Source organism: Opisthorchis viverrini, assembly GCF_000715545.1.
Source record: "Opisthorchis viverrini unplaced genomic scaffold opera_v5_220, whole genome shotgun sequence".
Classification (NCBI taxonomy): domain Eukaryota; kingdom Metazoa; phylum Platyhelminthes; class Trematoda; order Opisthorchiida; family Opisthorchiidae; genus Opisthorchis; species Opisthorchis viverrini.
In genome coordinates, this window is record NW_008751874.1 from 243,646 (window position 1) to 270,515 (window position 26,870).

The window sequence follows — 26,870 nt, forward strand, 5'->3', positions numbered from 1 at the left end:
CACCTTTTCACAACCCCTCGCTATTAGGATTTCGAGCAAGACAAGTGGACTCGGTCCTCTGAAGGAGCTGATCACGTCATAGATATGACTAGCAGATGAAAATGTGATGCCCAGCTATACGGTAATTTTTGAATGAGGGGCGACATTGTACCGGCCACTAGGTACAAACAGTACTGGACCTGGGAGTTTTGATGGGCTTATTGCAATCAATTCGTTCAATCCAATCTCATAAGCGTAACTTTAGGTTTTCCACGCTTTCCCGAAAACTCGGTGTGTCACTAGAAACAGAGAACGAACTTCGTACTAATTAGGTTCCCCATTAGTGCAAACAACTGCTGTCCAATCAAGGGCATGAAGGCGCACAGTGAATAGAAGAACCTATAAAATGTCCGAATCTGCAGTTTTGGTTAACACGGGACCTCCCAGAATATACGTAATCTTCTAGGTCTGCTTGAGACTAACACAGACGTCCACTACATTAAGTACCTGGGAAACCAGGGGTAACTCTGCCTTCAGAAACTTTTTATGCTTTTTATCTGTTAGGCAAATTTCGCGAGTCAGGGGGAGCTTGACCGTAATAATGAAGTTGTCGGTTTGTGACTTTTCAGTGACATGCGATGGGGTCTGCTGGCGGTTTCCTCCCACTTAGTACATGAACATTGGGAATTTGTTCAGAAATCCTCGTCGACACCCTTCACTCAGTTTGCGGCATGTAGCTGATGACATAAACATTAAAAACGATAAATACGCTAGAGTTAACGTGAATTTCGGGTTGAAATAAGTTAGGATCTGACAAGTGTCCAATTTTGTGCACAATTGCGAGCGAACAAAAGAAAGAAAAGTGGGCTTGGTTATGCGCATTGTGGTACGCTTGAGAGGTCTCTCGTTTCCGATATCATTTAATGCCAAATTTTCAGGTACGTTTCATCATAGGGACCAAAGAGATCTCTTTTTCCTCAATGTGTTCAACTTACTGACGATTAATTTCATAGGGTAACTGATTCCATCATCTAGCGATTCTGGTTGTTGATATTTTACAGGAACTGACCTATCTATGTTGGCTTGCGGAACACGGAGTGTTCCACCTCCTCGGTTCTTTAGGTGTCCTTCGAGGGTGCGAATTGTCCTTTCGATTTCGTGTTCATTAGTGAACTCAATATTAGCGTGACAACATTTTGATAATTCAAGTGGTTTGTTAGCAGGTTCAACCAATAGAACAGCAACAAAATGCCGTCAAAATATCTCTTCATGGAGTTTAGCTTTTTTTTAGGTAGCCCATGAGAATATTAGTAAGTAGTGAAGCGAGTAGGCTTCCCATTATCCTCAACCTGTTCAGATAGAAATCTACTGACGAGAGACCCAACTTTAGTATTTGGGATTATCGGCTAGAAAGGCAACTAGGTGCATATTCACGCACTATGTATGTAGCTTCTTCGAATGGTACATTCGTCTAAAGTGAAAAGACGTTGAGCGAAACCACATGTCAAATCGAACCGCAGTTTTTTCAAACATATGTCACAAAAGATGTAATTCCGAATTGGATTCAGGTCTTTTCTCCCCTACAATGACTGGAAACCACTTTCATTGGTGTATTGGGGCAACATCTTCGTCTGATCCACTATAAGGAGCTCATTAATTTCAACGATAGATTTCATCTGTTGTCCATCAGGCACAGGTGTGGTCAATCAAAATGGAAACCAAATGAACACGTGGGGGAGCAGTTGCTGTAACTAAGTTGTTAGAACACTCTGTTGGTAAGGGTTCGAGCCCCATTTACATACTCAGAATTTCCCAAATATCCGTTTCTACTACATTTACAGGAAAGGAACTTTCTGTTAATGCCTTTGCAATTATCACGTGCATCAAGCTGTCTCCCTGACTATCACGAATGAGAAATTGGCCGTGTAGTGTTACACTGTACCCGTACATTTACGTTGTAAGGAGGACGGCAATAACTTGTTAAACAAACATAAAGCTCTAGAATAATTACCTTCAGTTTGGGAATTTCTTCGCGCGCAGCTTCCAATTCAGACTTTTGAGCGAGGTTCTCTTGAATCAACCGTAGCCGATCATTTTGAACGTCTCGATCCATTTTCAATTTGGCTAGACTGGTTAATCCGCGATCGAGCAGTTCTTGTTCCAGGTATTTTATCCTGTCATTCGTAATGCGATTATGCGCCTCCGAGTCCTGTCAACAAATGATAAAGGAAGGTCATGGAAACTGTAACAGTGTTCTGTCGGTAGAAAAGAGTTTCTTTCATGAAGTTCGTATACAGTGGCAGTTCAGTTAGCGAAAGTGATTCAGTTACGCACTCAGTGACCATCGATCATGGAACGGTGGTACCACTCTAGAAATAACAACTCGATACCGAATCAGAGCATTCACTCATACGAGAAATTCTGCAGAAGAGGAATTCACTCCGAAAGATCCGAGCTTATAGCATCATACAGTCTTGTTCCATATCTGTAGTTCAGCTGTATTAGCGCTTTCTACTCGCCGAGAAAATGCAGTCTATCAATTCGAATTTACGGAATAAGGTCAGTGATTTTTCGGGGGTATAACAATGGCACCGTTGGCTAGCAACGCCCACACTGACTACATGGGCTTCAAAGCGGTCTTCACTTGTTTTAAACTTCATCCATTCTAGCTAACCTATTGACTTGGCGCTAAATTGCCCATATTGACATGATGCGTAGCATTTCAGGTAATGCAGAGGTTTCTCCACTGGTTTCATTGTCGCTTATCGCACTTCTGTCACCAGTAAGCTCTTTGACACCACAACATCAAGGAACACAATTTTAAGGAGCACTCAGTATAGATGTAATACGCTATTCATAAGGTTGCTGAAGCCCTTCGACAGTCCACGACCGATATCCTCCTTCTTGGGACTCACCATGTAGGCACAGTCCCCGAGTTTCCGTCAACCTTATGTTCTACTTGAACTCAACTTGCACGAGATTGGCGAAATACACTTATTTGCAAACAAATTTGGTTGTGTGACAGATTCATCTGGAGCCCAGCTGAATCTCTCGTCTATGATGTTGTCCCAAACTGCCCAAACCACATTATGAATCTGATAGCTCTACCACAATTACTCACCGAATCAGTCGGTTGAAAGCACTTGGAGGTCGCCAGAATTTTCTACCCTGTACAGCAGTTTCGTTTTGCTACATTAGCATTTTTCATAATGGATGATTTTCTCGTCCAACTGAGGTATCTGCCTGTTTAACGTCTATTTGAACTACGCCCATATTTTTAAGATGGATAGAGCGTTTACATTTCTACTGTTATGATCCTATGCACTCCCGAAGTTGCGGTTCGGCCAATGAATGGTTGATTTTGAACTTTGAGGTCCCATTTCAGGGATTATGAAAACAAACATTGAATCCATCAAGCCTTCATGTGTACGCTTCCATACAATAGGAAGAGTTGACCCTGTACAGCTGATCCGACACAGTAGAAGGACTGAGATACGTAAGGTGCGCAAACACCGGAATTTTTCCCAGGTCATTTCTGACACTTATTTAATACTGTTTGGAACAGGTAAATTTATGGATGCGCGGCCAGTTCGTTTTTAAAAATATTGCGTGACATCATAAGGAGAAAATCTTAGGCATCCACATTGACCTGGTTGCCCGTTGACGATATTTGACCAGCATGATGTGAGATGTTCTTTCTGGATCCTAACCCTGTGTGAAAATATTCCCAGTTTCTAAACGTGTTTCCCCACTGGGAATCAATTAAAAGTTTTCGCAATTCTGGACCTCTTTTGTGTGATTGACTGTGACAAGCATTTGTTAATATGGCTTTTTATTGCTCCACTCCTAATCGGCTGACTATTACTCACTGTGGGTTGTTCAGGTGAAGCTTCCGGATTAGGGCATTTGCAATACCTTCCGGTGAATCGAGTCCAAAAGCCTGGTTGTTTCTACTCGATCATAGTATTCAAACGACGTGCAAATCACTAAGCAATGCAATTCCGTCGAGCGCCTCCATGTCGTTCTCGACAAAATGTGGGACAATGAACTCAACATAACATGGTGCAGCACAAGAAACTAGATCAGACGTGGGTACCCTCACTCTCCATCTACAAATTCCATCTGGAAACTGTCACGGGCCTTTAAGAAAGCGTCACAGTTATAAGGCCACTCCGACAACCCACTTGTTCGAACATTTTGAGCAACGAAAAAAACCTACAACGTTCTCCATCTTCATGACTTGGAGAGTGACCAGCCACAGTTGAAAAAACATGCGCCCCACGGACTTTGCAGACTGTGGTAGTGGCAGTTCGGACAGCTGTTTGAGGACGATTGAAACTGCAGAGTGCTATGTGCGTTATGTTCTGTGATTAAACAAGGTCTGATATACTCATGGGTGTCAGGAATTCCGAGTGCATTCTTAGGACATCCGTCACCCTGGAGACCAGAGGGCTTTGTTATTTCTGTTAACTTGGTTTCTATACTTTCTTTTGTTCCTTGCAAATCCTGACTGGCATCGCGGGGTTTCGTTCATTCTCACATAGACAAGAGCACGCATTTGTTGATAAGTGCTATCTAAACAGTCTATTTAGGTGTGCGGTTAGACTGTGATTAAAGCACGAACATTGATTTGACACAATCTATTCAGTCTTTTGAGTTATATGAATGGTGATTTATGACAGACTTGAAAACTACACAAGCTAGGTAGACGATATATGACCGAATAACCTTCGTCTCAAGTGTATTTCGGTAAAAGAATGAACCCCGACATCGAGTCAGTCACTATGAACGATTCGATTAAGTTCGCCTGGTAGTCCATATCAATGAGGTGAATGGCGATCCCACTGGTCAGGTTCTTGGCCATGTGAGTGTTGATTATACTATCGATTTCATTCGGATAATCATTGAGGCAGACGACCTACGTCACCTACCAGGAGGCTGCAAAAGCGAAGAATGACCACTGAGGGAATATACGCCGACATAATGCCCTCGAGATTGGAATCAAACAGTCAACGACTGCTTGGATGTACAGCATCGGACGTTCGTTCTGAGCAACTGATTAGAGAGTTGTCAGTGTTGGAGGTGCCACTGTGCTGTTGCCAAACAGTCTAATCACATGGATTACTTGGTACAAATTTTGCAATCAATCGCTCGTATATAACGTCGTATTAGGTGAAAACTAGAGAAGTCAGGCAGGAGACACACTAAAGGTCGATAAAATAATCATCTAAAAAGGAAGTCCTACTTTCGTTTTCAACATAATCCAGACCAACTCTTATCCAAAGGGTCACAAATAGTAAAATATTGTTGCGCTACCCACTTCCAATCCTCTCGGTGAAAGAATTTAAGTATCTGCGGTAGGCCTGGTGATGTGGGTCGAATGCTGGCCTCCTAACAGAAATGTGTGTCCATTGTGCCTCTTTACTGTTCGTACTATTGGCTTATGCGAGAACTGGCCGCCTGGATTGATAAATGTGAGGAAACCGGAGGTACACTAGTGCCTAAGCAGTCCGACAACACTGCCGGAGTATGTTAAACTGCTTGTACACATCCAGTAAACTCTTCCGTAGTCCAAATGACGAACTATGGACGAACAACCTCAATTCGGACCTGTGTCAGAGTTGACTGGCGTGTCAAGCTGAAGAGTGAAATGAAGAACTGGTTGCCTACCCCCGAAACAGATGTTATCATTGTTGTTTTCATTCTGCCTAATTTGCTCCGCATTAAAAATATATATTGGTCCTAGATCATTCTTGGCAGGTGATCGTAATATTCGTACAGGTTGCTTAGTTTTTTTTTATAAAAGTCAGTTGCAATAAAGCAAAGTGAATTAGGCCCAACACTTTTTAAAGGGAAAGCTGACCAGAATGAGCATGATGGAGGATGGCGCGTGACTGCTGTCAAGATCAACCAACTATAGTTTAATTTTTAAAATTTCCTCTGATTTTCTCTGACTTATGGGATCTGTGAATGACATATAAGACCAGGACGCTGAGGTCTAGTTGTAGTTAGGATCTTATCGGAACGTACTAAATCTGAGTGACCAAATGTGTATACAGCAATACTAACAGAAGTATGGAACGAAAAGGTGGACAAAATTAACCTGAGTACAAGATCTTGAGCTATGTCATTTCAACTGTTGTCTCTCATACACAGTGTTTAATCGGTATCAAGTGCGGATTGAAGCCCTAACTTTCAAAATGTCCAGGTTTTGTAAATTATGCAACAATAATGTAATGGCTCAGTTGTAAGAGCAGAATTTACTTGATCGGAAGGTCCGTGGTTCGAATCCGACCCTTGCCTCTCGACTTCCTCTGTCTAGGCTTGGGCAACCTGGCAATCTCCCAGTCCTCGTGCTTCCTTTTGGTAGCATGGCAGTAAGGCACCAAAATGATGCTACATCTGAACAACTTTTTTCACGAATAACGTAATGAATTCAAGGGGGTTGTGTCTGGTACGTTATGCCGTTTGCTAAAACCAACATTGATTTTGCATCAAGATCACTGCCTACTTCAAGTTCAGGGCAGATCTGAGGGTTAGTAAAACGGAAGCAAAAATAACACCGTTTTGTTCCGGCAATCACTTAATCATCCTGGATGAGAAAACAAAGGATTTTTTGATTTGAGAATATTTCTCGGAATTTAGAAAGTGTGAAACATGAACGAATTTGATAGACGGAAGGAGTTTTAAACATTTCACCAAAGTTTAATTTGATACATTTGGCTACCATGAATGAACTTAACCATTTATGCCACAGCGTATCAATTTAAAGACGAACCATGTGTTCCGATGAATTTACAATAGCTGACTGAAGTACGGGGCTGGACTGCCTAGAAGCTCCCATGCGTTCCACTTGTTCAGCACACGGCTTTTCAGGTTTTTCGTGATAAAGATCAGGGTTATCAATCTGTGGCTGTAATACGGCAAAGTTGTTCCACTGTTCCCGCAACGCGATATTCTCTCTGGAAGGGAGACAAATGGATTCATCAAGGACATATCTTATTTTCCTAAAATGTAGATGATACTTACTGAAACGATATGTTGTGCAACATCTTGAGCATACTGAAATCCACCGGGTTGAAGAAGCCTCCCTTTCTCGTCGTCTGATTTATATTGAGGTTTAATTTCCCATTCGAATAACAGCTAACCGATTTTTTCTAGTAAGTGAAAAACTGCAAATTTTCGCTAGAACTACACGCTCAGATACGCTGCAAAAGTGGACCGACCAGTAAGCCATGCTACTTGCTGGAATTTGCATGTGTTTTTGGATCCACTCTGCATCCCACGATCACACATTTTAAAATGAATGTAACAGAACTCATATTGAAATTCCGACTAATTAAATCATCCAGTAAGTTTAATTAGGGCGTAACAGGACGCTGAAGTTTTCCGACAAATGAATTCGTTAGCATATCAATTTGGTTATCACGAGAGGCTCATTTCGGTCTCCCGTTTATATTTTTATTCAACTGAATGTGCTGCATAAAGGACGTCTCATGCTACAATCCATACGATATACGAGGTATCGCAGCATATTCTGACGAAAGAAACTGCTCAACATGTTACTGAAAACTCGTCGACAGCCCATGACCGGTTTTTTCTCCTTGAGGATCATCAGGTAGACGCTGCCTCCCACTTGAAACTAAATTGTACTGATTCGAAAAACTCTATCATTTGCATATCAGTTTGGTTTTCACGGGGAATACTGACATAGGGTGTTGACCCATTCATATAATCTGGATGTTAGCAAAACGCCGGATGACCGTGAGTCCACTTGGAGCACCGAAAAAATATCCATACCATGGACTCTGACTTTGACTGGATGATTCAAGAAATGTGGTAAGATTTCAAGAGGCTCAACCGCCAAAGGCTATTCGCTATTAGAACTATTCAGACACGCCAGGAGAAGGGACTGACATAGGAATGACCCAATAATAACGCTAATTATATCATTTTCAATGGATTGTCTCCGTCCCTGTACAACTTCACAGTGTCGAGCCCATTCATGGTGTCGTATCAAGTACTGTTCAAAGCACATACTACTTAGTCAGTTTATTAGTAGTTAAATTACGCTCATAAATTTGTTTTGTGAAAAAGCCGCCTAACTAACGTAGCATAGTAATTACAGGGTAGTGAAAAACTCCGACAGCCATGGCTTGTTTCTTCCTTCTTGGGACTCAGTGGATAGGTGTTGTCCCTGGATATAATCGGTCTTCAGTTCTACCTGAAACACACGCAAGTGGCGAAACACACCCGTTTGCAAATGAAGTCGGTATTGACAAGCGCACCCAGTAAAACCTGACCGTCTGTCAGTTATAGTAATCTTGAAGTAAATGCATCACAAACAGACCACCTCTGTTTCATTTGAAACGATATTCGAGATCTTGAATTAAATCACTGCTTGACATTTTATCTATGGATCTTCACTCTTCAAGGGAACTTAGTTTAATCTGCAAAGCCGAGAAGTACGATTCAGGTGTTTTAGTCTTCTTGGGCTTCATCAACCTTGCGCATCCCACCGATAGCTGTAGAGGTTTAAAGCTGGGAATTACAACTGAGTTTCTTGACAAGAATGGCTTCTCAGCACTAAAGACGAACGGGTCCCAATTTTTTTACAGTCAAATCCAAAACTAATAATCCAGTTTCACCCAATAGGAATAACTCTAACGTCTGGTTGCCTGCTCACTGGAGGAACAATGAATAACATTCTAAAATGATGAAGATGCATTGAGTTTTGTCTGAAGTTGTTGGTAGCTCGTCTTTGCTAATGAAAAAGACCATATATCACGGCAAATCTCTAAAACTTGGAACTATGGAGGGCATGCGCAACGGGGAATCTCATCAAAATATACAATGTGATTGTTGTTTTTGGCTCACCTTATTGTCCGTTCCAGTTCCACGCTGACTGTATTTAGCTGACTTTCCAGTTTTTCCATAGCTGAGGATTTCGAATCTATTTGTGTTTTCAGCAGTTTATTATCAGCCAACACACGTTCCCGATCTGCGCGTTCTGCTTTATGGATCTGTTGCACCTTCTCCTTCAATGTGTGGTGAATAAAACAAAACAAATAGGACGGAAAGAATTTACGCTAGGTGAAACTGAACAACACCAAACAGACTGGCGGAGAAATAAATAATTACCTGGATTACATACGACATTTTGTTGAGCAACAAATAGAATTTAACGGTCAACATTTTGGTAAACCTTCAACATTACTAAAGAGATAATGCATTAAGCTCAGAATTGCACAGTGGTGTCTCTAGATTATCAACTGCGCAAGGTTACTCTCTGCCTCATATAGGAATGTACAAACGGATAACCGTAAACATTGGCTGGACGAAGAACTCGATAAGTCTCTTTCCTTTTTGTGTATTATTCAATTGTACTAGTGTCTCTGGTAGCCACTATACATAACTGTTTATTGTTAGTGTTATTCGCCTTCCGACATTACTTCGAGTAAAAGACAACAGCACTAGCAAGTTCCATTCGATTCATTATTGAGCACGCTTTTTCAGTGACCCTTAGGTTTTTCCTCAGACACCTAGGTGGATGTCAGGCCAGGCAGAACTTGTCGCCTGATCTGAATATATATTCATAAATATTCTGTCGTTTCCAGACAGGAACTCAGCAATACATGGTGAACCCTAGAAGAAGTCACACGGCTATCCGTTAATTTGCAAATCGGGTATGGATAAAACCTAAAGAAAAATCTACTTTCAGTCACCACGGGTAGATGGATGGTGTTTTTTCGCATGGGTACACCGGGAATATTTTCATAACAAAGGTTCCGTTGGTCTGCGGTTAAGTACCGAATGTATGCAACGGTAACTAATTTCTCAAAGTACGTATGTTATACAAAACACTTGTTGTAATAGGATTGTGGGAGCACTCCGCCTTTTTTGATGTGTGCTTCAAAGCACAGAGTTGTTTCAAAGAAGATGTTACTTGTGCTGAAGGTCTTCTGGTTTGCAATTAGAATGGTCTTATTTTTCAATCATACCGGCAATGCCACGTAATTTTTCGCCTGTTTCTCGCGTGTGTTTATGTCCCTACTCTCTTATGCAATTTAGTGTTCGGTGTGCACCGGTCAATACAATGAACAGTTTATTAAGTCGAAACTTTCTTGAGTTGGGAATTAACGTTTTCGGGAGAAAACACTGTAGAAAATATTCGTAGGCCTACTGTATCGAAATGAGTGTGATTACACTGTTTCCACATGGCCGACAAAACTTCGACTTTTCTAATATCAATGTGGATACAGACTAATATGACCACTGTAGCTGTAGACAAAGAGACCGTCGAGGTCACCCCTATATCTAGCTTGTATGACCGAGAGCTGGGTATATAATGTTGTCTGTTGAGTGGATGGATAATTTATGGAGGAATGTGGGAGTGGCAGAGTGAGAACGGATGACTAGAATGTTTATTAGAATGCAAACGGGGGAATCATCGGCTGATGTTACTGCCGCTGGATAGACTACAACATGGGGCGGACCAAAGGTGTCCCTGCTACGATGTTGCTTCTGGAATGCAATTTACAAATCAGGTAACCAGTTAGATGTGATAGCTTCTAGAAAGCTACCATCAAGACCATCCTTTCCAAAGGAAAACAGTTACAAGTGAACTGAATTTTCCTAAATTGATAGCATTTGTGGCCACCGGAGTAATTTTGTATTGTTTTGTTAACAACCATGTAAGCTTTTATAATATGCAGTGGCATCTCAGAGGGATTTTAGGAGACTCCTGCTATTTCAAGAATTAGTCTGGAGAGGTCCATCATTTTATGCAAGTTGGGGTTTTGCTGAGCAAGTGTTAGCCCTAGATTCGTTAGGAATGGATGCTCATTTTCGCTTTCACCATAGTCACTGATTGTACTTGTACTTTTATCTGACCGGATAGATGATGTCTCCATCGTAAATTCCCAAGCCGCATAGTGAATGCGGTCAGAGGAGGAATGGCCAGCTCTCGGTCGCTGGTACGTATGCGTTGAGAGAGAGAAGAGTTCAGTCTCATTACCATTCGATATCTCACTGTTAGTTGCTACTGGGGAAGAAGTGCGGAACATTTGGCTTTTAGGGTTCCGCTTATAAGCCTGGCATGTCGAAATGTTGATATGGGTTCTTTTGGAGTTCAAAATGCAAACTTCATATAGTTTAAAAGTTTTCCAAGATATTACAAAGCAGACCACTGGTCATCACGTCCACTCGTGACTCACAAACGCCCCATGGACTAGCTTCATGTGCTTAGAATGGAAACTCGCCTTAAACGGCAAGCTTACACTTACAAGAGCTCCGGGCCAGTCGTGACAGATCCCTCAAGTCAAATTTTTATTCCCGTTAAGTTACTTGGAAAAAATCTTCCAGCTTCAGCACCCTTTCGGTGCCTAGCTGCCATAACAGCAGGAGGCAAGGGGTTGGGATAATAAAGAGCAAAACAGTCTTATTCAAAGGCATAGGTTTTTGATTGCTTGTTGCGAGCTTTTCTAGTGTGTACTTAAGAAAGGTGAGAACCCGAGTCAAAACACCAGGGCAAAGAGCTAAGTAACCTACATATTGCAGATAAGGGAAACACCGAAAATGCGTCAAGTACTAGAGGAACTCCGTTACTTCATGCATAAATCAGATTTTAAAAAGTTGATTCGTGAGGAATCGAAAGTTAACCTGCATCTAATCCTTGAATAGAGTATTTCCTGTCCATAAAAAGAAAGATGAAGTTCCTGACCAGGTATTTTCTTGTCTGGCCACACTTTTGGGATTCTCTGCCGCAGTTATTTAAAACAATTCCCTAACAAATATTCAGAAATCACTGGAGGGATAAAAGGTTGTACCCAGTTGATGCGCACTCCGTTCAAAACGGTCAGAGGACAGCAGACTTTGAGAAATTAGTACGTTTTGGCTTATCACAACTTAAGTGTGTTCATTTAACGATGGCGGATACCGGAATTCGTTGTTCCCGTAGCAAATTTTCGATCCTAACTGCCGATTGCTTATCATTTTTCACCATGCTCAAATCCTTGGACTTGGTGAAACTTGATAAAAAGGAATTCCGTTTTGAAGAATCAAGCACAGATTGGATTCTAAGGAGAGTTCATAGATTTACATCCGCTCTGTATACGTAGTCATCTGGTTCTTCCAAGTTATAATGCGCCAAAGAATTACAATTCTTGGAGAAGTTTTATAAGAGTCAACTCAGCAGATCTTTGTTCATTTTATACAGTCCCTAAACAGCTATTTAATTTCAGCCTACCTGACCTACGACCTTTCACGACCTATCAAGACTCTATAAAGCTGTGGCCTTGCAGCTTGAACAGACTTCGTAGGGTTTAATCAACCGTATTTATTGGATTATCAAATAAATGCTGACTTATAACTCACTCATCCAATCACCTAATAGTGAGCGCCCGACAATACTGATGGTCTAATGGTTTCTTTATGATAAATTCCAACTTTTCTAAGCGATAACTTTCCAGTTTCTTCCAAAATGGAGCCAAGTGTTTCTTGCGATTCCTGGAGAACCGAGTCAAGTATAGTATATCAGTGTAACCACGGTTGGTATAGTTTTAGATCTTACAGAAACTAGCAATACATCCGTAGTTTATGCATCTGTTTTTCGGCAACTTCAATAGTGACGTAAATGGATATGAGTATACATTTTTCCAGCCTCATGCACAGGAATCGATACCTGTACAGTATTGATTATTCACCAGTTAGTTATCGTAAAGATTCATCTTAAGATGGTTTTGATTTTAATTGGCAGAAATTTCCTCTCTGGCGTTGTTCAGCAATGGTCTCTTGGAAGGAGGTAGTTGGGTGCTTTTTGGACGAAAGCTAACAAGTGGACTCTTTTTCTATTTGCTCGCTGCTACCATGCCACTGATTTTTCAATCTGCGAAGTATTGATAACCATCGCGTAAGGTATATATATATATATATGTATATACCATTTATAGCTACCTTCATTCATAGCTACCTTCAATACGCACCACAAAAACATCAGGTGAATGCGGAGCAGCGGTACAAACGTTTTTTAACTCACCTGGAGCTTTTTTACCTGCTTCACCTCCTCTTGGAGCCCCCGACATTTGAGCTCCAGTTCTTCAGCTCTTTTATTCAGATTGGTGATCTCGACTGAAGGGAACAACCGGGATAGAATTCCTTTTAAATTTTTGCTCGGAACTACTGAGCTGTACTTTCAGTAGTATCGTAAACAAACCGTCATGAGTTGTGATAAAAGTGTGCAAATACAGTGGTTTATCAAACCGCCTAAAATTAAGCTTCTTTGAAGAGACGGCGCTTCTTGGTAAGACGACATCCTTTATCGGTCATTCGACAAACGATGACATTTGTTCCTCGACGCAAAGTGGGAGACAGATAGAGAGATGCTATAACCAGTTCTGCAATATGACAGAAAACTTTGTCGTATGTAGACCTCCATTTGTAATAAAAGGCTGACGGGATATCGTTAAAAAACCAGCGTTACACATGCCACATCTCTGATGGGACTCTCGAAAGAAACAAAGCCTACGTCAGACTCCAGTGTCGACTTTTTAGTTTTTTTCTTCAAATATAGATATCACACTAATGGCTGAGGATGGTCTGTGAACACGCCATTAATGTCCTGTTTGTTTGCGTGCGTTGTGGCAGACGGCGTATGGTAAGATTCACGTAAGCACCGTACACATCAGGGAAGAGACTAAATCGTTCAGCTATGGTGCAGAGGTGCCACAAATCCGGAAAGAAGCACGAGATACTACGAGGCTGAGTAAACCCATCAAGGAGCAATCGAAAGGTTTAAGTTGGTTTTGAATCACTGACATTCCATCCGTTAAATTCTCATCCAACCCATAGAGCTGTCAGAAGATTATAATAAAATCTTGACCTCACTACTCAGTCCCAGACGTGCTTCATGTTTCTCAATCAAATACCGATGCTCGCGGACTTAGAGAATGCGACTTCAGTGATATCTCCATCTTTAACTCAACAAGGTCAACATCGTAAATGATACTTTTGACACTTTCCAGAGTTGGTCTCTTATGCTGAAAGACTAATAGATATGAAAGTAACGAGGTGGGTAGACTTAGGTCAAACAAAATATATCACTTCTGGGCTGAGCCTGGTAGAACCGGCGACAAGACAAAGTGTGGACCGCAAACTCAAAACCTTTTGAGTCACTGCGTTTGGACACTTATAATAAGATCTACCATCGCGTTGGAATAAAGTCAAATTCCAAATAATCGATAATTACTGCCCTGTCTCTTATAGTATGTTATTACTGGCCCGAGACTCTGCTTAAAAAGCATGATAATTTTAGTCGGAAATGCACATAAAGAACGACACATTTCAAAAAATTATTTTGCACTGGTTTGCTTTAAGGGGTTGAATGCTGGCGAATTTGTTTGGATTATCAACAATCAGCGAAGTGTGTAATACCTCAATGGAACACGCTCGTATGCCGGTGCCGAAAATCTAGTCGGCACTTTTATTAAACGCCTCTCGATAAACCATAACTAACCTTAATTCAAACAAGAAATCCATCGGACAGCTCTGCTCATTTAAAATCAAAAGGCAATACCATGTGTACGAAGAGTACTGAAGGGGAACGTTTGACTCTGGTGGCTACGATACGAGTTCTAATTTATGGTTGTACCTACACTCGTTGTACGGTAAGTCCAGTTCTTTTGCTCTCCTAATGTATTTTAGTCTGGTAGCGGAATAGGCTAAGAGAAATGAAAACACAGGTTTTGTCACAATAATTAAATGGATAAGAAAACATTCCGCTTGCATCATTTGTTGGCCGGAGTGCTGTGAACTGTCCCGCCATTTGACTACTGTGTTTAAAATGCCTCGGATTGGTGCCCAAAGGCAAACATCAACTGTCAGTTGATATGAGACCGATCAGCTGCATCTTTATAACGTTCATCACCCGGTTAAGATCTATCGAAAGGGTTTGGTCAACGTGCTATATACGTTAGTAACGATGAGAGTTCTGCGTTATTTCAAATGTTGTCCCGGTTGGGAGGAATTTAGGCAGCACACACAACTAAAAATTAACGTTGGCAAGTGTGACTACGTCTTACTTGGGTTGTGCGTTGACACTACTTATTTGTGAATGAGTTTTTAAACCCCCTTTGTTTCCGATTGCTTTTCTGAGCAGGAAAACCGATCAGTGAAATTTAGTGAGTTAGACCAAACTAACGGGTCTCAAAATGTCTCGATCCGGCAACCGAGGAGATTTTATCAACCTCAACTGTAGTATTGTACTAAAGCTGCTGGTTTGATTTTCCAGGGACGTTATTCGTTCGGAGCAGTGTCTAAGGCAAACTAACGGGCCACCAAAAACAAATTTTGTCAAGCGACGTTACCGTCTTAAAAACAGCATCTAATCTCGAAGCGTGTAGAGGCGTTTAGAAGCTATCAATAGCATTCGGTTTCCTTTATGCTTAGTTGTTCCCAGCCTTTTACAGTACTAACAAGAAATCAACAAGAAAACCAGATGACTCAAAGTGGGACCAAAATTTCTTCTATCAGGCTCATGATTTTCTTGTCAACTGAGGCAGTAGCTTGTTGGCGAAACGCCGTTACAGGTATGAATCCGGGACGAGATGATTAAATGATTCGAACCAGCTAAAGCCTTGGCAGATTCACCCGGCAAATGGCACCAAATGGTCCCAGCTGATCCCCTTAATTCGCAGCCATAACCTATTCTTAACACACAATGTTACAGGCCATCATAATCCATGAGTGGTTGTCTTGATTTTATTATTCTCTATGCCTCGTGAATAAGAAACTGTTGCACGATGTCCAGCTGATAAGTTGCTGGGTAAAGCAAACAGGCAGAGGTTCAGCATATATTTAAGCAGTCGTAATGAACAGTTCATAGAGGGAAGAAAAAGAATGAAAGAAGAACGGACAGAATCCAAATGGTTCCCATTTTTTGAGCCAGCTGTTTACGCGCACTCTGTTTTCCCCAAGTACAATCAGCAGTCGTTATATAGGGTGCTACGACTTCCAAGCACAAATCTGTTTGTCAGAACTACTAAACTTAGCTTAAAGTATGATGTTTCTTCTTGCGGTTTCGTCTGATCAGCCGATTTCTACGATCAATGGATCTCCTGGTCATAACAAACTGCAGCTCTCAGTTCATGGATCTTTTGCAAAGCCTTTCAATATTCTCTGAGTGAAGATTGAGAGAGGCAAACAGACGTATGAGAACTTGCAAGTATCAGCAGGATGTGAACTCAATACATTGTGTGTTTTCTGAGACCTATATAAATAGTGCCTTATTTGGATAAAATCATCTCTTACCAAGGTGACTTTGGTCTAGTTGCAGAACAGCCCGACCCATGATATCTGCTTCTTTCAGTGATTCTGGTTTTTCCTGAAGTTTCAGCGACTTTCTTGTCGATGACTGGGCGGCTGCCAGAACAGCTTCTTCAGCCTGTGAGACAAACTCTCGGCGGGCTTCTACCAGTGCCCTGGAAAGAGTCTACGGTGGAAAGAGGCACAGCTAAGTTTGCAATTGCGTAATACCAAATATTTAAGGATGTAATATTAACGACCTAAAAATGAAGAAAGAAGCACAAAATGTTAGGAATGTTGCAAACTCTTCGCAATACCTTACTAAATGTAACTTAAAGATTTCCAAGCAAACAGTCCCTCTTTAGCTAGTAAAGATTAGCACAGTTGGATCATACTTGTAGAGCATAAACTCAATCCAGAACATCTTTCTTGAGATATGCGTTCCGAAAAGTTACCTAAAGTGGCAATGAATCAGTTGGTGCGAGACCCATGTTTCTGCGTTAGGTATTCCAGATTATCACAATGAATACCGTCAATGCTGATATGGCAAGCAGTCGCTCGTACAAGAGTGTCATCGTTGAGCTCACAATCTAAACAGTAACTTTGATTTGATCCAGTAGAATTTTCTTATTGCCTGATTTGAGTGTTGAAACAAAATAGGTGCTAGTCTGTTTTTAAGATAGAGACAAGTCTCATTTTGGCTACAGGCTTTGCACAAACCACTTTGGATCAAGTTTTTTAAGACGCAGCAAAACTTTTTGGAGTTTTTCAGTGGTGACAGACAGCCAAACTAGATGCAAAGCTATCCAAGTATTGGCGATAGCTATTGAATTCTTCCACATGAATTCAGATAACGAAGCCAACAATGCTCTCAAGTGAGTTCTCGTGAGATAAATGTGCTAATGGATGGTTTGCAAGATTAAGAGTTTGACAGGTCGGATTTTGTCGTAATACTCGCTCAGGTTTTCAGGTCTGTCCTAGACAGTGGTTATTGGTTGATGAAGGCGAATTCAATACATCCAGGTGGTATTTTGATGTTAGCTTGATGACTAAGTTAACCTACGTGTGATTGACTTTGTTGTTATGAGAGCGTTTCGGTAAATTACCTTCGAAAGATGGTGTGGCATTTGATCAACAGCCTAGCCTAGTGACTTTGTTCAGCGGGAGATTTGGATGTATGACGGTCATATATGTAGCTCTTCGATTTCTAGATGCCCAGTTATGCCCTAGAACAGATGCCTATTCATGTGGCTCAAACACTCTAGAGAACGCACGAAAACAATAGGCGAAATCTGCATTTATGGGTTGTGGACTAACAGCGTACGCTTGTATTGGCTGTGCAGAAGTACACGTTCCTCTCAGAAGAGCTGGTCAGTGCTGTCACACCTGCCAAAAGCTGCTGTGTGCTAGTAGCTCTCTTTGGGACGGAAATAGCGTGCCTGGATTCTGTCTAACCATTTGCATGATTATTCTCTGGGTCAACCTCTAGACTGGCATTCCGATAACATACTTTATTCTCTGATGACGTAGTGATGAAGCTTCAGTTCTAAATTCACACTATAGTTCCTTTCACTGCGTATGATCAAGCAATGACGAGTGTTTCACTCACACGTATATTAACAATTAACATGAGATATGGCGATTTAACCACGCCTGACCATTGATCCGAGGCACCACTTACAAGAATCCCTTTCACGTCATTAAAAATCACTCCTTAAGTTTTAGTTGCTTTCTCAAACATGTATCATGGTTGGATGGATAAAACGCAATACTTTCGAAAAAGCTGACAGGGATTCGCAGGCCAGTGTGAGTCTCCGGAATTCGTTTCCCTGTATTGAGACCATTGTTCGACCCACTCTCTATTTGGATTTTGGTCTCATCGGATTATTCTGGCCTACACTGTTGAGATGGGCTCAAGCAGACAGGTTTTGCGAGCTATCAAGGAAACCCTTTTTAGCTCCTCGTGGTTTAAACACTTTCCGTTGATTATGACAAATGCAAGGAAGTGCGACACCGAAGCTTTACTTCTACGTCACCATGTAAAACGCACTGAAGTCAGACATTATAGGCCGCCAAAGATCATGGAAATTAGGTCTTGTTGGCGGGGATATTGACCGTAACCTAAGGGGCGCAGGACCGAAACAGATCCAAATCCGCGCCTTAGAATTCTCACTAACCCATCAGGTTTTCCGTTATTCCCGGGGGAGTGAAGTCCGCCATGTTCCGGAATTGCTTGTACACGGGAAATAAATGGAGTCTTGAATATTTGGGGAGTACCCTGGAAGAACAATCACATAGTCACTCAAAATAGACATTCCAAAAGGATGTCTCCTGCGGCTATCCAGGATAGCATTACAATCCGAAGACATTCGTTTCTGAGTACATTGCTGTTGACCGCTTACCACCAGTGCGTAGAACAGTATGTTCCAACCACGCGGATCAAACGATCACAGAAGTTGATAGTGGGCCCCCACAATACGGATTATGAAGGATAAATCATTCTTCTAGGAAGCTACAGTTAACAAACTAAGTTCATCCAGTTCATCCAGTTTCAGTAAGCAAACTGCGTGAATGGAGGCTCATTGTCCGTTTCTTGAGAACATAAGAGGCTCTGACGTCATCAATCCATCAGACAAAGCACTTGAAGCGTCGAAAGAATATGCCGTTGGCTTAGACAACTCTGGCGGTCTGATAGAAAGTTGGCAATCCACTCCGCAGTCTTACTTGAGAAGCGTTGAGTGAGGCATGCAGAGGAGGCACTGATGTATAACTTGGTGAATAGTCGTGTTAAAGTCAACGTAAAATCCACCGTTCGATGAATTGACTTCCCCTCTTTTTTCAAGGCCAGAATTTAGTTTGCAGCGCTCAATCTATGTCTGCAAAGGCCATTGTGTTCTGAGGAGATACACCAGGTCTGCCGATCCTACCAAGCTTATCACAAAAAACACGAAAATGTTTTGCGTGAATACGGTTGTCTTTACCCATGCGCATCATCCCATCTATGCCTCTCTTCCAGCCATCAAGGGAAAGATCAAAATTTGGCTAGTCGCGTATGCAGTGCCGTCACCAAGGAGTGATACCAACTCAGAAGCGTAGCGTAAGGTAAATTGACATTATCTGCTTGAAATACAAGTTTTCCAAGTAAACCAAAATCCAGAGAGAAACCATGGTACCAGTTTCATCGTGCGAGAGAGACAAGTGGAACGGCGTTCGGGATTGAACTTGCGTTACTCTGTCGGACGCCTTTCCTCTTGACTCACTTTGCGTTCATCATTGGAATGCTTGCAGGCTATACAACCTCCATGATTATAGCTGTTTTAAACCTGTTCCAAGTCCTTTTTGCTTCCTCAAGAGATTTATTATTTTACAAGTAATCTAACAAATTCCTTCTAAAGGTTGACTTAGTCCAGCAAACATAATAGATGGGAAGTCCTAAGTACGAAACCGCCAGGGTTTATTGATGTTTAAATGAGGCTGTAACGCCCAAAAAGTATGCCCGACGAGGGCTCGAAGATAACCGAAATGGTAGTTTCTATTCGACCAGAAGGAATGGCACCAAAAGGCTAGGAATTTGCAAGATAAATGAATCCAGTTGAGTCTCTCGTGAAAACCAAATTGATTTGCAAATGAGTGTATTTCTCGAAAACAGTCTAATTTGGGTTCAAGTAGAACATAAGGTTGACGGAAACTCGGGGACGGAGCCTACCTGATGAGGGCGAAACCGGTCATGGACTGTCGAAGAGTTTTCATCAACCTTGTGAGTAGTTTCCTTTATGAAAATAGATGAATCCACTCTACACCGGTGAAAATAAAAATCTCAGTCATTTATTATACCCCGTGTCACAGTCCTTGAGGGCTGAGGGTACCTAGAGACTTTGGGGAGACTGTGAGGAGTACAATCAGGGTCTTGGAATTAGACTTTATGCAATGGCAAGTAACCTCTTATCTGAGTTATCGGATGTTTTGAGGCGTGGGACAGAGTGAAGTGATGTTCTCTGTACTAAACAATTACCTTACCTTCGCAGACGTTAATTCTACCTAACCTGATAAAACAATGGTCAGGAATGTGATCATCAAATTCTAAAATATCAGCGAACGAATATTTGTAAGCGATTGCCATCAGCTCTGATCCAAAATCATTCAGCGGAAGCATTGATTTACGCTATTTCTTGGGTTCCTGAGGTTAGCATTATTCCACCAATCCGCAATGTGAACATTTGTTTCCTCACCACCTCGACATTTTTAGCACCTAGATGGCCTCCTTCATTTGAATTTCTCCAATTTTCATAAAACCATAAAGTTTTTGAGCGCAACCGAACTACCTGGAGGATTTACCTGCTTACTCAGTGCCTCACGAAAGTTTGATGCTTCTGAGTAAAGGGCAGGACTCACTTCAAGATTCTATCGAGATCCAAAACTTTCCCCACCCCCAAATTTTCCGGCCAAGTCTTTGAACAAATACATCTGTTTCCAAGGTTAACACAACGAAAGAAGTATCAGAGGGTGGCAGAAAACGTTCACATATTCGCAACTACCATACCTGTAACTGCTTGCTTTTCTCGGTTAAATCAGCTTTTAGGCGCTCATTCATTTGTCGTTGCATCATTGATGGTGATTTTTTCGCCTCCTGTTTCCAGTGCTCCAGCTCCGTTTTCATTTCATCTAGTTTTTTGTCCCGTTCTTCGACATCCGACCGGAGCTGGCGGTAGGCAAGAAAGAGTTTTCTTACTTTCTGCCTAAAGGTGAAATAAAAACACCAAGCATGTTTTTCAATTTCAGGAAAGGAATAAGCACTAACTCAAACCAAACTGCTATCAACCTGTTGGTATACAAATTTAAGACAATACGTCTTATCTGCACAAAGAGAGGAAGCAACAAAGCCAGCAGCAGAGGTCAACTAAGTAAACGGATTCAGTCCTACACCAATCACTCAGCCTGTTACGATTCTCTAGGTAGTTGTTCAACAACATCCCACATCATCTGCTGCTCGAACCAGAATAAAGCCCGTAACACAAAAGGATGATTGACTTTGAGTTAAAGACTAGAATATTATTAATAGACTCGCTCAGAAGCGAAACAAAAATCTGAAGGTCAAATTCTGAAGTGTTCAACTTGATCAACACTAAACTACTGAGCAAGAGAAACTAAACGGAAAGAATGCCATCACGTTTTTAATCTGCTTCTAGGCAACATCGTAAACATGAATGTCAACAATCTATCAGTGGCTCAGTTAAAGAATAAACTTCATCCGATGAGTGAAACTTCCATCTGAGAAGTGTTCACTTGAGGAGCCAGTCAACACGTGTGACAGCGTGATGTGGATCCCGTGATTGACGAAAGAGCGGTGCTATTAGCTGTGCGAGTTAATCACACTACTTATCAGCACTGGTATTTTCGGCGCAAATAGAGACCATTCGTGGACTGAAAGACAGGTTAACTTTTATTCAAGATAGCATCAACCACCACTTTCAGATGACAAAATCTCCACAAAAAACCTCATACCACCAACAAACTATAAGTAGCTCGTCGGAAGAATAAACTTCACCCGATGAATGAAACTGAGAAGTAGCCTGAGGAGCCAGTCAACACGTGTGACCGCGTGATGTAGATCCCGTGATTGAAGGGTGAGCGGCGCTATGTGCTATCTAAGTGCTAGTTAATCACACTACTGATAAGCCGCTTGTGACCGAACGATGAAGTGCTCAAACTACTAGCCGGGAGGTCGCGGGTTAGAGACTCGCTGGAGTTTCGTGAGATGCGCACTGCTGATGATTCCCAATAAAGTTGGAACGGCTATACAGTGCTTCTCGGCTTTTCAGCATAGATTGGCTTCACGTACAGGACGAAATCACCACAAAAAACCCAAATCGCCTCACACTACCAACAATACTGTTTGTTTCTTATGGATGGATTCTAGTCTTCGTGATACCAGTACAAAGTCTTTTCTGTGCATGGCTTGTATGGTTACGCATTCACTTTAAAGCAATTCTCCTTCTCTATTGATATACCGGTTCTGAAGAAGGTCGGTGATTGCACTACACCGATGTTTATTTCAATTTTCCGAAATACCTGCCTCCGAGGTTCCTTCGCTAGTTGCTCGTGCGTACGTCGTGGGAGCAACATACAGATGTGTACATGGACACTCGAGGACTGCGCCAACCGGGTGAACCCCAAGAAGCCTGTCGTGAACTTTCGAAAAATTCACCGCAACCATACATAAAAATGTGCTTTCAGAACCAATAAAATCAAAGCCGGTCGTTATAGTGGGAGATGAAGTGCGCCATATGGAGTATGTCCGAATGATTCTCTTAAAAAGCAAAATAATCAACAGATGATCGGTGATTTTAAATCGGATTCCACCCATGACAAGGCCAAGTATCATCACTCACTTGTACGAGTCCTCTAGTGTCTTACGATCTTGCTTGGCTTGCTCCTGAAGTTGTTGGAATTGGAGTTTCCACAGCTGACTTTCTTGATGCATGGATTTTGATCTTTCGTTCTGTCTTATAATTGCTTCGTTTTGCTCTTCCAGTTCCAGCTCCAGCTGCTGAAGACGCTGCATCAGAACTGGAGATATGCTATCTTTGTGCGGTTTTGTTGCTCTGTTCTCCATTGTTGTTGACAGTTGCCGTATAGTTTCTGAAATCTTATGATTGAGCTAAAAAATTTGGTAGAATAGGACAAATGGATAAAATGGAACGCGATTTTCTTCTGGACCACTAGAAGGCAGAGGAATTTTAGCCAGTCAGGTTCAGAGCAGAAACTATAAAATATTTTTCGAACGCTAAGCAATAACAGACCGAAGATTATTGGGGATTACATGTATCTTTTCGGCAGAACCAGGATGAGAAGAACAGTGTGGCCTACAAAGCTTATCCTGCTACCGAACAAAATATAGGTAGCCCCACGAAAAGCAACAAAGTCGTACACTTCTACAAGTTGTTACAAAAGAAACCTGGGAAATCATCTACAAGTATGATTCTGAGACAGTTAGCGGAGAACATCCGGCGGTGGTAACTGATTATGGTGATGAACAAAATAGGAATGCCTTATGGGAACATCTGAGAGAACCAACTCATGAGCGGATCGATGCACCTCGGAAAACCGAGGTGTGGTTGCATCCTATATGAGAAACTTACTTGAGTTTGAATTTCCTCCATTTCTCTTTTGCGCAGTTGGTTTACATTCACATTTGTCTCGTACACTTGTCGAAATAATTCTTTTGCTTTCTTCAGACTTTCTTCTTTGTCAAGCAACCTTTTCTGAAGTAATTCTAAAGTGACCTTCACACCGGGAACGAGGACTGCTGATTCTCCTGCAGAATCCTTGTTAGGAATAGCTGGTACGTTTCGATTTACGAAGTTCTGTAATTCTCGGACAAACTCGGTGTTACGCTGAAAAAGGTTGGTATTTGAACAGTAGAGAGCATTCATTTAAAAAGCACGCGACTTTGAGGACGCAGCTAGTTGACCTCCTATATCCACTAAAAACAGTGTCTTTAGCTGGGTTTCCACTACTGAGTTAAAGGTGATACTACTGATGAGAGGGTATGCGAGGAGTATGTTTTCTCGTAAATCCGCTTTGCTTCTCTTGAAAAGTGAGATCTATTAAGGAAGTTGTGAATTTGTTTGTAGCATTTGGTTGGATTTGAGCAACAGTCAATGTATATCCAGGAAAGTTTAGGAAGACGCGTTCAAATAGGAGATGGATATTCAGTTTTTGTAAACAAGATGCATATGAGAGTTTTGCCCCCCTGTTCAACAGTCTGTTACTGTTCAGTTGGCATTTTCTAATAAATAGCTCCGCAGCGGAAGCCTTCTTCCTTTCACTGATATACAGTAAATATAGAAAGTTTTAGTCTCTGTTTTTATCACGCCTATTTACTTAACTAATTTAGCCCAGCTGTCAGCGAGTTGCAGGTTGAGATTTCCGAGACTTTAGCACAATGATAAGCGGAAGAGCTTTCACAGTCCTCAAGGACGTCATTAAAGTAAGTCTTAGATCAGCCTTGATGAGGCTGTGGATCGATCCACCAATCAAAGTAGAAGGGTTAGTCTCCACAGCCACAGTAGTTTCAAAACCTAACTCGGATAGTGTTGGGCACTTATTTTCTCAAGATCACCATCATCATCATCATCATCATCATCATCGATAGCATCACATTAGTGTTCAACACCGATCCTTCGCAGTCATACTTTTCTCAAGAATACATATGAGTTTAGCATGATAAAACTCAGAGTTTAGACTTTTGAAAAATTGTTGATAGTGAGAATATCTGGAGCATTTCAGTGGAAAATTCGTTCTGCAGGTGAACCCATAGTTGCTAAACAGCAGAGAACTACTTTAGACCTGTTTCACCCTTACTGGGAAGCGTCAAAACTCGCGAAACTCCAGACAGACTCGAGCTCGTACTCGGACAGTATAATGCCACCCATGCTTCAAACACAGAATCCATGCACGTGGTCACATATCGACAGGTTCGTTTGGTGACGATTTATCAGATATAAGGTTTAGGCGTCTTGTGGAATTTGTTTTGCTCTGAGCTGTGTACGGGTTGATGATAGTGTGGGGAGGTATGAGATTTTCGGTTAATACTACATCCTGTAGGTAAACCAGTGGATCCAGTCAAAGCGTGACCGTATGATGTGAAATCTGTGGTGAGGGATAAGAGCGAGTTAATCACAATTTTGATCAGCCGATCTTGGCTAAACAGTCAAATGTTCAAAATCATCATCATCATCATCATCATCATCATCATCGACAGCATGACATCAGTGTTCAACAACCATGCTTCGTTGCCGTATCCTGGTTGCACATGGGCTGGGATAAGGTCAGGGCACCCACACCTGACAGTAGGAAGATTTAGATGTTGAATCAAAGCATTTGGCTCAAAAGCCTAACTGCAAGGCAGCAGTGTTTGGTGGAAAAGGCGAACGCACTACCATTTCTACGGAACGAGTCACCACATGTTCTAGCCCCCAAACTAGAGGGCTAGGAGACTGTGTTTGTCAGACCTCTAACCGCTGACCAACCTGGTACGAGAGACTCTGTGAGTGTCGTGGGGACACCCCCCGCAGTAAAACTCAGTGGGTCGCTGAGGTGCGCAAGCCATCACACCACGTTAGGGTCCAGTCTAATCGTGACGGAATTTTCATACTACTAACCTGGAGATGGTGCGGTCAAAACGCTATTGAGTTTTATGAGATGCACATTGTCGATGATTCCTAATAAGAATGCAACAACCATGCAGCACTTCTTAGCTTTCAACATGGGCTGGGAAAGACTGGACGAAATTTCCAATTTCGATATAATTCTGATCAGTTACAGTGTGACATAAGTCACTGCCTTTGGGATTTCAAAGATGATGCAGGGTATGTTATTGCATTTTACAGTCAGCAATTCCCTTGTGAGTATGCCACGGCGTTTCACTGCAGTGATGTCAAGGCAAAAATACTACAAACTACTTTAATTGTTAAACCCACTTCTTCCAGGATATCGTTCTTCTCCTGAATATTTGACGCGAGCATTGCAACGCTTTCTGTTGTGCACCGCGCTTTGTGCAACTGTTCTTGCACAGAAAGAGCAGAATGAGCGTCGACTCCAGTACCCTCCAGGTGTACGATCGAGTGAGAATCAGTTTTGGTAGTAGGATGTGAGTCATTCAGAATCGTACGTGTTGGCGGATTTTGAATCTGGACAAAAAGAAAACAGGTATTTATTTTCGGAATTGTTTTTCGGGGCACTGTGGCTAAAGAGGAAATCTCACCTCTCTGATCGTTTCAATCATAATAATTCGAAAATATTCAGCAAGCTTTTTTTGAGCCCATCAGTACGATTATCCTCCACTACATGATCAACCTTCTCCTAAAAACCGTCATCAATAGCACGGTTGTAGCCGTTGATGCAACATCGTAACTGAAGTCCTGATTCAAACAATCTCGTGGAAAACGTGAACTTTTGACTGTAACACATGAAGCCAGGTTTAGTGGGGTGGTTTATTGCTAGTTATCCTTGAGTTTCGTCAGCAACCTTTTTGTTTAATCTGCAAACGAATGGTCAGAGGAACGTGGTTGAATAAAAGGGCACCAGGATGAATAATTCGAGATGATGAAACAATTCTACTCAGCGGCCAAACTGAATGGTTGAAGCCAACAGATTGTTGGACATTTTTCTGATAAAGATCTGGAAAAGATGTGCCCAAAGTTGTGGACGTCTCTGCCTTGGATGTACCTTCGAAGAACACCCTAATGTACCCTCTGCGGAAGCTTCTCATGGGATATGTCGCCAAGTGCAACTGAGACTTCCCCACCCAGGATGCTATAACTTTATGGTACCCCTTTACCTTAGCCAATTTTCCGGAGTGTCAAAGTATACCGCGCTCATCCCGAAGCGAGCTCTTAAGCTAATTACTCTTGTTACATACACCTGACTCAAATAGCTAGGTAAAACGTTGTCAAACCGCGTACTGAACTCCAGTTCCTGACAATTGGGTATCAACGAATAAGTAATTTTGTGCCGTCTAGCTAGGCGCGAAAAAGAATCACAAAGTAACCCTGACATCCAAGGATATGAACTCTGTTTGGGAGTTTGGC

General features: G+C 41.8%; 1 protein-coding gene across 1 annotated transcript in view; it reads right to left on the reverse strand.

The window, feature by feature from the left end:
• The window catches only part of T265_08419 (hypothetical protein), a gene marked incomplete at both ends in the record, with an annotated part of 53,084 nt that overhangs the window by 5,854 nt on the left and 20,360 nt on the right, over positions 1–26,870 (reverse strand). The window contains 10 exons of the mRNA XM_009174218.1: positions 1,991–2,188; positions 6,758–6,941; positions 8,857–9,017; positions 13,016–13,107; positions 16,285–16,465; positions 19,985–20,047; positions 20,819–21,014; positions 22,668–22,936; positions 23,418–23,672; positions 25,761–25,970. Of these exons, the coding sequence (XP_009172482.1) occupies positions 1,991–2,188; positions 6,758–6,941; positions 8,857–9,017; positions 13,016–13,107; positions 16,285–16,465; positions 19,985–20,047; positions 20,819–21,014; positions 22,668–22,936; positions 23,418–23,672; positions 25,761–25,970 (1,809 nt within the window). The remainder of the gene's footprint in view (positions 1–1,990; positions 2,189–6,757; positions 6,942–8,856; positions 9,018–13,015; positions 13,108–16,284; positions 16,466–19,984; positions 20,048–20,818; positions 21,015–22,667; positions 22,937–23,417; positions 23,673–25,760; positions 25,971–26,870) is intronic.